Consider the following 14,120-nt stretch of genomic DNA (forward strand, 5'->3'; position numbering starts at 1 on the left):
ATATTTTGAAAGTGGAGTTCTGGTTGGGTTAGGAAGAGATAATACTATTTATTTTGTGTTTTTAAGAAAATTAATTCATACCCACCAATTATTGAGGTCAGTGAATAGTGGCACTGTTTACTCAGAAGGAACTCTCTCTGTATTAGGTTGGTCTTACTTCCAAGGTGGAATGCATATGATTGACGCTTTAAGTTTGGTATTCCTGAAACAGGACACAGTTTTTACAAGCCATGCTGCTTTATTTACTAATAAAGCTTTTCTGAAACATTCACAAGCTAGATCAGTAATAATATAATGTTTCAAAAACCTTAGCAACTCTGTGATTTGGTAAAGCACTTCTGGGAGAAAGAATGTTTGACACATACAGTCCAATAACATTTGGTGTGCTTAAGCCAAATAGTTTCAGAGTGCTTTGAGTACAATGCTGGTTTTGATCAGGGTATATTTCAAGCAGTCTGTGAGTACTACACAAGACCTTAGGAAAACGTATATGGTGGGAGAAAGTGATCCTCCAGTGTTAAACCATGAACAAATAATGATTATAATGCATTCTATACTTTTAAAATCTCAACCACTCCATTTGTAAAAACAATAGCCCTTGACTCATACATCTGGGTTACTTACTGAATTTTTAATTATTTACACTTTTCCCTTTATGCAAGGAGAAAAAAAAAGGAATGATTCATTATTTTTATAGATTTTTATAGATAACTCAGATTGGGAAAATAAAAAAAGAATGTTTTAAAGGAGATTTAATTGAATTCTGATTGGGTTTAGGCAGTAACAAGAATTTCAGTAGCAAACAGGAACAAGAGGATTTTTTTTTTCTTATAAACCCAGCAGAATTTCCTTTATATAAGAGATTTTTTTTATACCAGGGAAGATTACTATTTTTCTGGTATAAATTTCAAGCAAGCCTTTCTCTTTTTTTCCACTTCTTTCAAGTTGACATTTCTTTTTGTCCCTTGGGTTCAAAATGATACTGAACAAAAGCAATGAAATCTAATTCAACTCTAGCGGGAATTCATATTTTTTTACTCTACAGCATTTATAGCAGTGATAGCAATAAAGAAAGGACATTTTCTATGACAAATCCAGTGGGTCACTGGAACTTTTCCAACTGGTTATGGATTTGTTGTATCCTAACGAAAGTTCAATAATCCCCACCATTAATTTGTGCAGCATTTTACAGATGAGATTTATCATATCCATATCATTTTAAGACACCTGAATTACTTGTCCTGGTGTAATAGCTTTTTTTTTCCTGCATGAGGATATGAACAATATCCTTTGCTGTTTCAGGAAGATTAGGTTCATGATGGACCTTTGCCTATACTGGCTAATTAAAACTGCCAAAGGGAGATTGTCTAAATAGACAGAGGAAATGATAAATGCTTCCCTGTAGGATTATAAATTACCTGTAGTATTAAAGGACAATACAATTAGATCATCACTGAAAACGTTATCCCCATTTCTCTTTCCTAGATTATTATTATTATCCCTTTTTAAATATTCTCCATTTAGACAAAGTATTTTAATGTGTGTTAGTGTCCCAATTTCACATATTTTTGGATTAATTAGCTAGACCAATGGTGGAATAGCCACAACTGTGGAATCTACAGTACTATAATCTGCCAACTGGTATAAATCACATAGAATCAAAGACTACTGAACTAAGAAATTAGCTTTGCCTAGAAACAGAACTAAATTAACAGTCCTTTCAAACAAAAATGTACGACTTGTTTTGCTAGCCATTCTTCATTTTATAAGCATTAAAGACATGTTTTATCCTTGCCAAACTGTCAGAAACTATTAAGAGCTTACAACCCCTGATTTAGATTCTTGATCTAGATCTATTTCAGTTCAGATTCTGGTCTTGAGATTTAACTGCAACAAATAGAAGTGTACATACATACATGCCCATCATGCTGTTCCCTTCTGAGGTAACCTGTGTTATGCACAACACAGAAAAGAGAAATAAACAGTGACCCAAAGGAAAAGACATAAAATAAGAAAAAAGAGAAGCAAAGTAAATAGATATTTCTTTCACCCTGGATCAATCAATCAAATCTTTATTACAGTCAAGGCCTGCATAATGGATATAGCTGCATTTCATCTGACAAATTAGGTGTAGAGGCTGAAGAATCTAGAGAATACATCTAATGCAGAGTTCTTGGTGGGATCAGAGAGAGCATTTTGGGAGCATAGCACTCCTATATGATGTAGGTTCCCAGTTTTCTCCTGAGCTGAATTCAAATCCTGTTTCTTAAGTTCCAAGAGTCTATGATACCTGAGGAATTGCTTGTTTCAATATAAGTCTATGTGATCTTTACAGAGGGCTTTATTTTATTACCACTTTTCTTGAGACGAGGACACAAACCCATTTCTTCTTTTTTGGGGCACTAAAGCTTTGGACCTTCTTCCTGAAGTCCTGTTTGGCCTCTTTGCCTCCTTTATTCTGAATAATATTGAGGACCAGCCTTTCTATTAGACCCTAATAATAGAATGAATTTATTTTTGCCTCTGATTTTATAACTTTCTATTTTTAAGATTCTGTTGTTGCTGGTGGTGGTGTTATATTGTTGTCTTGACATAATGCTGCCCAAAATCCATTGGAGTTGGGAAGTTAATAAATAAATAAATCATAAATAAATAGTTAATTCGATTAAGATTGTAATTTAACATATATTTTGTATTTGAAAATGTTATGCTCTGCTTTGGTAGCCTTGTAGTCAAACTATAACATAAAAATCCATTGTTCTGCATCTTTATTAAAATATGAATGAATATGGCATAGAAAAAAGGTAATACCTTTAATTGATCTTGCCATTGAAATAACTGCTGAAATCACCAATGAATTAATTGTACAGCATTCTAGAAAGAGAAAAATCAGCTGAAAATCAATCATCAACATTACTTCCTTTCCCTCGCCTGCCCTGATTGTGTGTTATGGTTTTGTTATTTGTAGTTGTAATTCTTTGGTGACACAGAGTTTGTTTAATAAAAACGCAATGGCTTTGTCATCCATTTTCATTTTTTATTCTTTGTCCGAGGTCTTTTAGAGGAGTCTCGTGTTCCATAGAAACAGAATAGCATTTTCTCTACCCATGGGTTCTTCTCTTTTTAAATTGCGGATCACATTTTTGCCTTTAGGTGTCAGCATGGATTCTCTGGACCAAGATGTGCTGAAGTTGTACCCATGAAAGTCCAAAACTTTCCAAAAAGTCCACAAAGTATGTTTTAAAATAAAATGAAATCTGTTTTCTCCCCAAATTACAGCAATCAAAATCGCTATCATTTGATGTTTTCACTCTTCAGTTTAAACTGGGATCTTTTTCTTTTGCCTTTGACCACTCTGTGCAGATTTGCACAGCACCAAACACTATTATTTTGCTAATTGCAGCAACTCTTTATTGTTCTGGTTGTAATTGCAAGTATTCTTATCTGGGTAAGAGTCTCTGAGGCTTTGACCTAAAAAAACAACAACAGCTGGCTAGTGTGACCATTGCATTCCTTTTCCAATGACAATAAGAATATCATATTGTCATTTCAGGTGTTGTACTTTTACATTGACTAAAATTAGCCTCCTTCCTCCTTAAATTGGTGTTTATGAAACCATGTTTTCCCAGAACCTTCAGCCTCTTGGCAATAAGAAACAGGCCCAATTTCTGAAGATGAAGTCATCAAAGTTCTGGCTGCTATTACTCAAGGAGCCTCTTAGCATATAATTGCCTCTTTTTCTTTTTCTCTGTTTTCTCTTTCTTTTTGTTTTTGTTTTTACTCTCAGGTGCCCAAATGAATTTACTGGTGATCGCTGTCAAAACTACGTAATGGCCAGCTTCTACAGTACGTCCACTTCCTTTCTGTCTCTGCCTGAATAGGAGCATGCTCAGTTGGTGCTGCTTTCTCCTCAGATTTTTCTTTATTACTAAATGGAGTCCCTGAACCCTAATCTCGATTGCTTCTGCCTGTCTGCATGGTAATGATTGCCCAAGCAATTTCAGGACTTCAGCAAAATTAGAACAGTGAAAATAAGAGGGAAAAATAATATTGATTCAAACCAATAGCTGTTCAAGGAGCTAAAATAGGACTCTAAGTCTAAATATAAATACAAATCTACAGATACTTAAATCTAATCCAAATAAAATATTTCTGAACAACAATCATGGAGGAAATTGGATATAAAACATGACTTATGTTATCTTTTATCAAATATAATGAATAAAAGCTGCTGAAGAATATGGGGCTGAGGATGATGGTTCTGGCTTATTTTAAAAGAATGTAAACTTAACATTTACATGGCATACATGTCACAATTCAGATTTATATAATGAATTGCAAGATTTGCTGTCCGTCTCTGATTAACTTAATATTAGTATATTTTGCTTTGCGCTTATCATAGTAAATGTTTGGTAGGGCTCTAAAGAGCTACCTTAGAGCTACCTAAGTACTTGGGCAGGCCCAGTGAGAGTTTGGAAAAGAACCATCTTTTGCTATCTGTCTTCCTACAGAAATGTTTGATTCTGCCTCCCATAATTCATAACCAGTAAGTCCAAAGGTAAAACTGGCTATAAGATTATGTGAGCTGAAGACTTTATGATGGCAGAGTTTGCCTTAGAAATTTCTTACATTTCTATGCATAGTCAGTATACTACTGGTATCCAAGTACTTTTTGATCAAGTTGTCAGTGGAATGCTAATGTTTTAAGAGTCATACTAATTTAAGGAACATTTCCTTAAAGCAGTGGCATTTCGTTTTCAAACCCATGAGGAGGCCTGAACAAAAGATGGCCTGCTTTAATGAATAGCAGAGAGATGCTACTTTTGCACATGGCCTGAAGCATTTCTTTCAAATAATTTTTGAAATGTGCACAGCCCTGCTAAATAGTCCTTGATGGTTTATTCAACAGCAGTGAAAGATGTCAGCTGCTTCATGATAATCCTATTTAATTTCCATTGGCAAGATAGTATTCATCAGTCATATAGGTTAATTTTTCACATCTGTGAACAAAAAATATGAATAATTAATAATCATCCTAAGCATTCAGCTCCTAAATTCCAAGTAATCTGCCAAGGAGGCAGGTTTAGAATTAATATTGCCCAATATATTTCTTGTGTTAAAAAAATCACTTAGCAGAAAGCATGTTCTTGATATTTTCATTGCCCAAATAAGGAATATATTTGAAAGAATGTTCTAATTTCTTTCCTGTTATATAAGAAGTTTCAGTGGCCAAGAATAAGTGCAGGCATTTTATGAACAGGAGGTCTCTACTTACTTATAGTAACAGTTGAACCCTTTATTTGTATTCAGATAGATAGATAGATAGATAGATAGATAGATAGATAGATAGATAGATAGATAGATAGATAGATAGACAGACAGACAGACAGACAGACAGACAGACTTCAGCTCCACCTGAATGCAGACCTAAAATCCAGACTCCTTCCATATTTCCACTGACCATGACATAGCTTTTATATAAAACGTATTTACCAAAGGTTTCTTTTAAAGCCTTAATAATGTATTCAGTGAATATACATTTGTATTCACAAGAACAATCAATAAAAAAGCACTTTCAAATGGTCAAATATAAGTAAAGATATACAATAAAAGGGTTTTGGTTTTGTTTTGCTAATTAGAATAGTCACTTTCAAATGGCATTTGTGCTGTTGTTTGCCTATATATTATGTGAATAGCTATAAAACAACTAATGAGGATTTATTTTAAAATGTAGTCTAAGTTAAAATGAATGCCAAAAAATTGGAGACATTACTACCATAAGCTGTAGCTACTCCTGATATAGATAACTTTTTAGAAAATTGCCAAATTGCTCCTTATATATAAATCCCATCAACAAAATTTGTAAGGGATATGGGTAGTCCTGAGGTTACGTCCATTCATTCAGCGACTGTTCAAAGTTACAATGGTGCTGAAAAAAATGGTCTTATAACCGGTCCTCAAATTTCTGGCTGTCACAGTGCCCCTGTTGTCACATGATCAAAATTTCAAGCCAGCCTGCATTTACAACCTGCACCTGCAGTGCCACCCACACTCCCTAATACCCACCCATAGCCCGCATTTCATAGCGCCCACCCGTGGCACCCATCTCTAGTTGCATTCCATCTTCAATGGATTAGTAGAGCTCCACTAGTGTCAAGCAGCATAGAAATCTCTTTTTCTGCAAAAGAGAGAGTCAGCAAAACTATTAAAAGTAATGTTTACTTGGTTCAGGCTTACCTACTTTTGAAATTAGAGATAGAACGAATGAGGGTTTCTTAAGGAGATAATAGAATGTATCACTATGCTGTATCCTACAGCCAAATTATTTTGGATTTAAAACTCTTTCATTAGTAATATTGGTAACAGTAGTAACTTTAAGCATAGATGATGATTGTGATAAACTTGAAAGCACCTGTAAGTGAACTATGGAACTTAGGGGATGACACAGGCCCACATAGGCAGAGCTGCCTAAACAAACAGAAAAAAATTACAAAAGTCCCCCCCAACTCAGCGATAGTCTCTGCTTTCACCCTGCTATTTACAGGCTGCTACATCTTTGCAAGGGTAAGAGGTTGTCACATAATAATTGAAATCAGCTATTACAAATTTTAAGATTCAAGGCGGACCCAGCAAATAAAATCCTAGCAGCTATATAATACTGTGAATGTATGGAATAATGTCAGTAGTACTGAACTTAGCAAGCATGGCTGTTGGGGAGTTTCAAAGATCAAGAGAATACTATGAACTTCAAATGTTAATTGGAATGGTTTGCATTTGTTCTGGAGTTAGAATAAGCAATGCATGTTTCCTATGCATGAATGAGTGAATGAAAGAAAGAAGATGTATATATATATATATATATATATATAAATATAAATAATATATATTTATATAAAATATAAATATATATATTTGCCATTCAATTATTTCATATATAAGCTGTTTGAAATTAGTGAATTTCTCTTAAATTCATCTAGGTTGTCTACCTTACCTGTGAACTACCGTATGCAGTAATACTTATGCATGAGCATGTCACTAATTCTACTGAAGCTTCTATGCAACTAATATGTATTGTTAGTAGTCTTCATGTAGGCAAGTAACACTGGCTCTTTAGCGTGTGAAAAACCTATGAATTTTTATTTAACCCTTAAAGTATTACTGATTGTAGAGGCAAGCTGTACGCTCCTGGGAATATTTAAACCTACAAGAAATGAAAATGGATAGGGTGTATATGCATCTCCTGTATACATATTTAGACAGAAATCAGCAACTGCTTCTCAGTGATAAATATAGCAGTTATACTTTGATACGGGAATTATGCGATAACATACAAAGCTGTGAGTAATCACGGAATGTTTTGTAAAGCCAGCAGTCTAATATGATCATTTCTTTTAAAAACCTATTCAAGCATTATACACATGCCCAATACTGCAGCGAAGTAGACTTTCAGTCCATATTAGTCTGTCTGTAGTAATATCAAAGGATTGGAACGAACTGAAATACAAGTGATTCTGTACCTTAACTGAAGTATTAAGATAGTTTCATTTTAACAAATGATGCTGTCTGAATTAATGCCAGCAATGTAGCCACATCCTGACAGGCAGCCCTATATGGGAGCTAGTCATTGCAACTGCACCCAGTCTCTTCTTAGTCATCATGTTTTGCAACCACTATAATGCCATCGTTTTCGGTTCCCACTTGTAATGGAAAATGAAGGAAAGAAAATTGCACCACCAGTAAGGTTCAATACCATTATCATATTCTGAAACCTGTACATTTATAGAAGGTTTCATGGTTTTACCAAGTTATTTGCAAATCTGCCTCTGATCAGATCTGTTCTTACTTCCTTTTCTGAGGCCCCATAACAAATAACAATTACAGTAATACTTCTCATTCCTTTTTATTGTTGGGTTGCTGATCTAAAGGAGCCTTCCCAATCAGTTTGAAAACCGCAGAAGATGCTACCACCACTACAGACCCAAGAGCCTACAGCAAACTAAACTTGATTCTGCTTGCAGCAGACTAAAGCAGCATTTCTCAATCTCAGCAGCTTTAAGATGTGTGGACTTCAATTCCCAGAATGCTGACTGGGCAATTTTCAGAGTTGAAGTTCACACATCTTACAGTTGCTAAGACTGAGAAACCCTGGACTAAATAAACTGACTTGACAGAGCTCACTGTAAGATGAAAACAAGGATCAGTGTATAGTGAGCTCCAAAATCAGTGCCCCACTATGGATCATATGGATAGAGATGTTTTATATGGAGGCATTTTATACTATAAATGTGACATAGATGATATAGTAAATACAGATACCTTGGTAATATCTTTAAGGGTTAAAATACATTGGTGCAGTCATCATGTTCTTATAGATTATATACAGATAACCATTGTGTGGTTTGTTTTGAGGCCATAATTTTCTGAATGGTTTTTAAAAAAGAGCCTGGCAAAGCTTACATGAGCTCCGTCCCATTAACCTTATGCCATTTGTCCTGTCTCATTGTGCAGACACCTATTAGGAATAATATCCATGTGTAATTTGTTTTTTCAGTACAGTGTATTGCTCTTTTCTGAAACTATTTTCCCTTTTCTTTCTTTTTATGTCAACTTTCTGCATTGGCAGAGCATCTTGGGATTGAATTTATGGGTATGGACCAATCGTTCCTTTTAGCTTGCTGAGAGATTGAAAACTTTTTTTTATTTCCCCACCTTCAATTCCTAACCAACCTCCTTATGCTTTAAAAGGGATCATACAGCTATAACAGCCTTTGCCAGCTCCCTGTTTGCACTTAACTCAGCTCTCATAACCATATGTGTGTGTGTATGTGTGTGTGTGAGAGAGAGAGAGAGATACACACACACGCCACTGTGGAATATGCTTGAACTGCCCGTGAAAGACAGGAAATCAACTTTTCTGATGGATAGCTTGGCACGTTTTTTAAGACATTTGCAACAATATATTACTGCTGCTATCTCTGTATGCACCTATGAAATTTTCATCTGTGAAATTAACTGCTGGAAAAACATTCAGAAAATTAAAAGGAGAAATCTTTTTGGAACTACGGAACCCTTATTTAAAAACACAGAGCCTGTGTTAGGAGTCATTTAAAGTCATTCTGCCATTGCAAGTCCCATTTATGGGCATTTCCATAAAACAATTGACGACTGAAAATTAAAATACTTGTTGGATTTGTGCCATGCAAAGGAAGAAGGTTATATCATGGGCGTAAGAGAAAAGAAGGTGGAACATAAAAAAAGTGGAGCAAGGCATACGGAATGTAAAGATCAAGCAGGGGGCCTTCAAGATTATAGGAAAATACCTTCCATTGAGTAAGACCACTTTGTCAACACAGGGTAGCAGCCTTTTGTAGATTTGTTTTTCCAGCCCTAATTGAAGATATTGGGGATTGAACCTGGAACTATTTATTTCAGAGCTACAACCCTTTCCTTGTTACTCAAACCAGAAATTTATTCTCAAGTTAAGGAAGTGAGATGGGGAGGTCGGTCCTTACCACATGATCAGCTTTGACTTGTTGCTTTCATTCCCTGTTTCAATTTGATTTGATGCTGCCTCAAACTCTTGATTAGATCTTACTCAGGGCTTAAGCTTTAACATCTAAACTCTCTGTTTTCTATTAGGGCTAGAGATGATTTCAAAGTTGCATTGGGTACTGACTTCCTGCGTTTCTAAACATAAGCTTATATGCCCACTGTCAAGCTTCAGATGCTTCGGATCTGAGATGTATGAGTGGGCATCCATTGGCAAAATAGTGCTGTTCTTCCTTTTTCTTACTTTTACATTGTGTTCAACCCTGGATGCTTTTGTTTCACTGCCATCTAGGGCTTCTTCACTATGATGCCTAGGCAATCCAGGATGATGTCACTTTGGCTGCCTGGCAATATTAAATTAAACCATTGTATGGTCTCATTCAGAAAAAAAGGAAAGGAGAATGTAGCCTATAGCTAAATGGCTGGCATTCTTTTCATTATTATTCTATAGTGGCAGCTCTAGGACCTCACTATGTGGCAGAACTTTCTCCTGATGTCATAATGTGGCTATGGTTGGCTATAAATCTCATGGTGCATAATCCTCCCAAAAAGAACTATATTCAAATACATATCCCTATCCACATCATGCTGCATGTGGCCTACAGTAGGAGCCAAGTAGATTGGAGAAAGGGAATGTTGGTTCAGTAATGTGAATACATTCCTCACCTCCCCATGATACATGCATCATTGTGGCCATATATCCAAGTCTGCAAAAGAGGATGCTCTTTTTGGAGGGGGCAAAAGTACATCCTATTGATCACAACAATACTAAAATTTCTAGAGAAGCTGCATAGCTCAAGAGAGGATGAGCAGGACTATTAGAGGTGAGGAGACTGGAAGAATGAGAAGATGAGAGGACAACAAAGGAGATGCAAATTCATTGTGAATATGGCCCAACCAGGTTTTGTGTTGCAGTAAACATTTATAGAAAACATCACTAGAAAGGCACAATGCATCATATACAGCATGTTGTAGGTCTGAAAAAAACATACTATTAATTTTGTTTAATAAGGCGAGAGCAGGATCAAGCATTATGCTTTTACAGAACTCTTTCTTCATAGTTAGGTGACATGTTAAGCTGGCCAACGAGCTGCCACCAAAGAACACTATAATATCTCCTATCTTTCCATGCAGAAATGTCTGGAAACAGTGCATAACATTTCTGTGCAATTTGAAAAGTACTGCTTCCTGTGTGTCATTGCAGTGAGAAAGGCTTGATAATAGAGGTGTCATTTGGTGGCATCCTGGGATTCATACAACCTGTGCACCCATACTAGGCTTATTGTGGGCAGGAGGAAAGCAATCGCACAATTTTAACCAATTAATGACTGATGCTACAAAGAGAATTATGTTAACCCTTTAAAAACTGCACTATTTCCTATTTACTGGATTGCATCTAGCATGGCTTTTGCTATTTCTTGTTGTATTGTAATATTAATAAGACTCCAGTCTTTGGCTAATCAATCGGTGCTTTCAGGTGAGCATAGGTTGGGAGTTATGCTGTATGTGAAATCCCTTCAAACTCTGCTTCAATATTACTTTCAAGCATTTTTCTTCACTCTTTCTTCCAGTTATCAAGCATGCTGTGCCAGGCCTATAGTTGACTTTTCAACTTCTAACCTTATCTTTTCCTTCAGCTTCCTCCTCTTCCTTCATCTGTTCCTTCCCTTCCTCTTTCTCTCCTTTCCCTCCTCCCATATTTGTGTTTGTTTCAGTACTTTTACTTCCTGTTCTTGGATTTTTGTTTGTATAATCATTTGAGCATTCTAGTTTTATTTTCTCACAAAACTGATCTTTCCTTCCTTTTGTTCATAATCAGTATTGTTAATTTTGTCTGAATATGTTCAGAAACTTGTTAACCGATGTTTGTATTGAGATTGGTTTGTAGGAAGCAATAAGATGCATTGTATCATAGATATGAAGGTTTGAAAGATAGTTTTTAAATTTCAGTTTTGGTTCATTTGGAATTACAAGCTGCAGTGCCAAAAGCAGACCTCAGAGTTAAATGTGGATGTGATAAAGTGATGCTCTCTTTTTTAAAACAAAAAGGCTATTTTCAATGGAATGCTCAGAGAGGTTAGGAGAAGTGATGCCCACCAGAGAAAAACATTTGGAGAAAAATACTAACATGCCCTTAAAATCAGTTACCTTCACATAAATCCCATTGAATATAATTAATTTTAAGGGACTTAGAAGGATAACTAGTGGCTCTTAACAAGACTCTAAAAGAAGTAATGAGTCATCTTTGCTAATTTGCTTTCTCCAACCTATATATTTATGCTCAAATTCATAATTCATGGCCAGTGAGGCTGAAAATTTAGTGACTCGTCTAGCCTAGCCTAGTCCTTATACCTTATACCTAAGAGGAGTGTAAGAAGAAAACAATAAAAATCATAACATAGTAATTTTTTCAGATTTTATCTAACCTCAGCACAACCATAATTTAAACTGGTATTAGATACTGAAATCAAAAAGAAAGATGCTTCAAACTTCATTAAGGCCCTGAAAAAAGAAGTGTCTTTGAACCTCAGGAGATAAGACTCCATGTTCTTCAAGGTGGAATTGATTCCACAAAGTAGGAGCTAAAACACAAAAGGGCCACTCTGATGGCACAATTGAGCCAAGCACACAAGAATTTGTTATCCATTAAGCTGTTTGTAAGTATCTGTTGTAGAATTCAAAGTCTTGTCAGGGGAAAGCCAAAAGCTGGTAACATAGCCTTTATTCCTTTATTCACAGCCCGAGCCCATATAGATCTATTCAGAAGGAAGCCTTATTGAACTCACTAGGATTTACTCTTCGGTACAGGGGTATAGCCTCCCTTTGAGTTAACCATTTTGCCATATGAAAGAAGTGTGGCCAAATCCCATATTCCATTAAAAAAAAATTCCAGACATCATGTTTTTTCTCCAAAATGGCTAATATCAATAAATGGCACCGCATATCAGCAGACACTGCCAGTGATTGGCACTTGGCCAACATGACAGAGTCAAACGATATATTGGGTCAGTGTCTAAGTAAATATTTGGATCCTTAGAGCAGCAGTGACCACAGAAGTCAGGAATTTGGGCACTGACATTGCTTATTGCCAGAAATCAATCTGAAACAACAGGCTAAGGCAAAGCAAGCCCCAGCAGATGTCTTATCTGCAAACATACAAAGATCACCAGACCAGGAAATTGCTAAATACAAACTATCACAAAGGAGAAAAGTAACAGATTTTCAAATCCTGTTCCATTGATGACAAACTCATTTCCAAGAGTACTGGAAGTGATTTTTCCTTTCCCGTTTCTTTACTTCTGAATTGTCATGTCCCTAAAAGCATTCTCATTCATGAATGCAAATTCTTGTTGGTTGCCCACACATTGGCTACTTTGAGGTTGGCATCTAGGTGATTACACAGTTTTATATTAAAGGCTAAAATACGTTTTTCAGCAACCAAATAGAAAGAATACAGAGTTCTGGCTCATTCTGACGTTTAATCCTGTGCACCATTAGTATCAGTGTTCTAAATGTACCATTTCCTTTGTTTAGCATACAAATTAAGTTTTGCCAAGTGGGATGTGATTATCTTTTCCAGGCTAAACATCGTTTACCCTAAGAATTAGTTCATATTGATACAGTATCTTAGAGTGAGGTCACTGCAGCAGAACAGAATTCTGTTTTTTGTGTTTTGTGTTGTTTTTACTATTCAGTCCAAGATATAATGTCTATGGTACAATGCATTATTGCCTACTGGAGCGGTGGATAAATTTAAATGTCATTGTCAGTTCCTGATTAATTATGTAATCTTCACAGGTGGCATAATGGCAAGCCAAATTCAAAGTAGAACTGTAACATTCCTCATGTACAGATTGGTGTGGACCAAGATAATATTGGAAAAACACCTGGATATTTCAAATTACTACAAGGGAGTGGGAAGAGAGAATTGGGAAGAGAGAAGGTCCAAAAAGGATCTTCATCCCAGCTTTCTTTGCAAGAAAAACCCTACTTGTAAACAACATCAGTGCCTTGTTTTTATTTCATTAGACAACTTCATACATTTTAAATTTATGTATTTTAAATTTATTTAGTTCAGAATACCGAATTGTGGTTTGAGTTAATTTACATTTTCTTTATTTTAAGCTTTACACATCAGTGATATTGAATAGAGTGCGTAATTTCTGAGTGTAAAGTTTGTCAAAATTTCACTGTACGATGACAGTCTGCAGGCTGCATTTGTCTGTTTTTTTCATCCAGTGTACATGTTATAACCATCTATATTTTCTCATTTTCTAGAAGCTGAGGAACTCTACCAGAAAAGGGTGTTGACCATAACTGGCATCTGCATTGCTCTCCTTGTAGTGGGCATCATGTGTGTTGTGGCATACTGCAAAACCAAGTAAACATTCCTTTTCCTTTTTCTATAATTCTGTAATCAGGACCTCAAAAACAAAAAGCTAAAAAATGTGTTTGAATCTATTAATACACAATTAAATGGCTAAATAAACTTAAGAATTTCTCTGTAGCTTTGTAGGTATACTGGAACGTGCTGTATAATCTGTCACAGTTTCACATAGGAAATGATCCCT

At 35.7% G+C, this 14,120-nt stretch overlaps 1 protein-coding gene across 8 annotated transcripts in view; it reads left to right on the forward strand.

The window, feature by feature from the left end:
- NRG1 (neuregulin 1) overlaps positions 1–14,120 on the forward strand; it is a 173,575-nt gene that overhangs the window by 144,523 nt on the left and 14,932 nt on the right. For 4 of the 8 annotated variants that reach the window (XM_088129889.1, XM_088129886.1, XM_088129890.1 and 1 more), the window contains 3 exons: positions 3,788–3,846; positions 8,624–8,647; positions 13,828–13,930. In XM_088129889.1, the coding sequence (XP_087986015.1) occupies positions 3,788–3,846; positions 8,624–8,647; positions 13,828–13,930 (186 nt within the window). Of the gene's footprint in view, positions 1–3,153; positions 3,234–3,787; positions 3,847–8,623; positions 8,648–13,827; positions 13,931–14,120 lie in introns of all 8 variants that reach the window. The other 4 variants (XM_088129887.1, XM_088129883.1, XM_088129888.1 and 1 more) reach the window with 2 other exon arrangements.

Source organism: Python bivittatus, unplaced genomic scaffold (assembly GCF_059951505.1).
Source record: "Python bivittatus isolate LINGU-HERP-01145 unplaced genomic scaffold, Pbiv_v1 ctg000850_np1212, whole genome shotgun sequence".
Lineage (NCBI taxonomy): Eukaryota > Metazoa > Chordata > Lepidosauria > Squamata > Pythonidae > Python > Python bivittatus.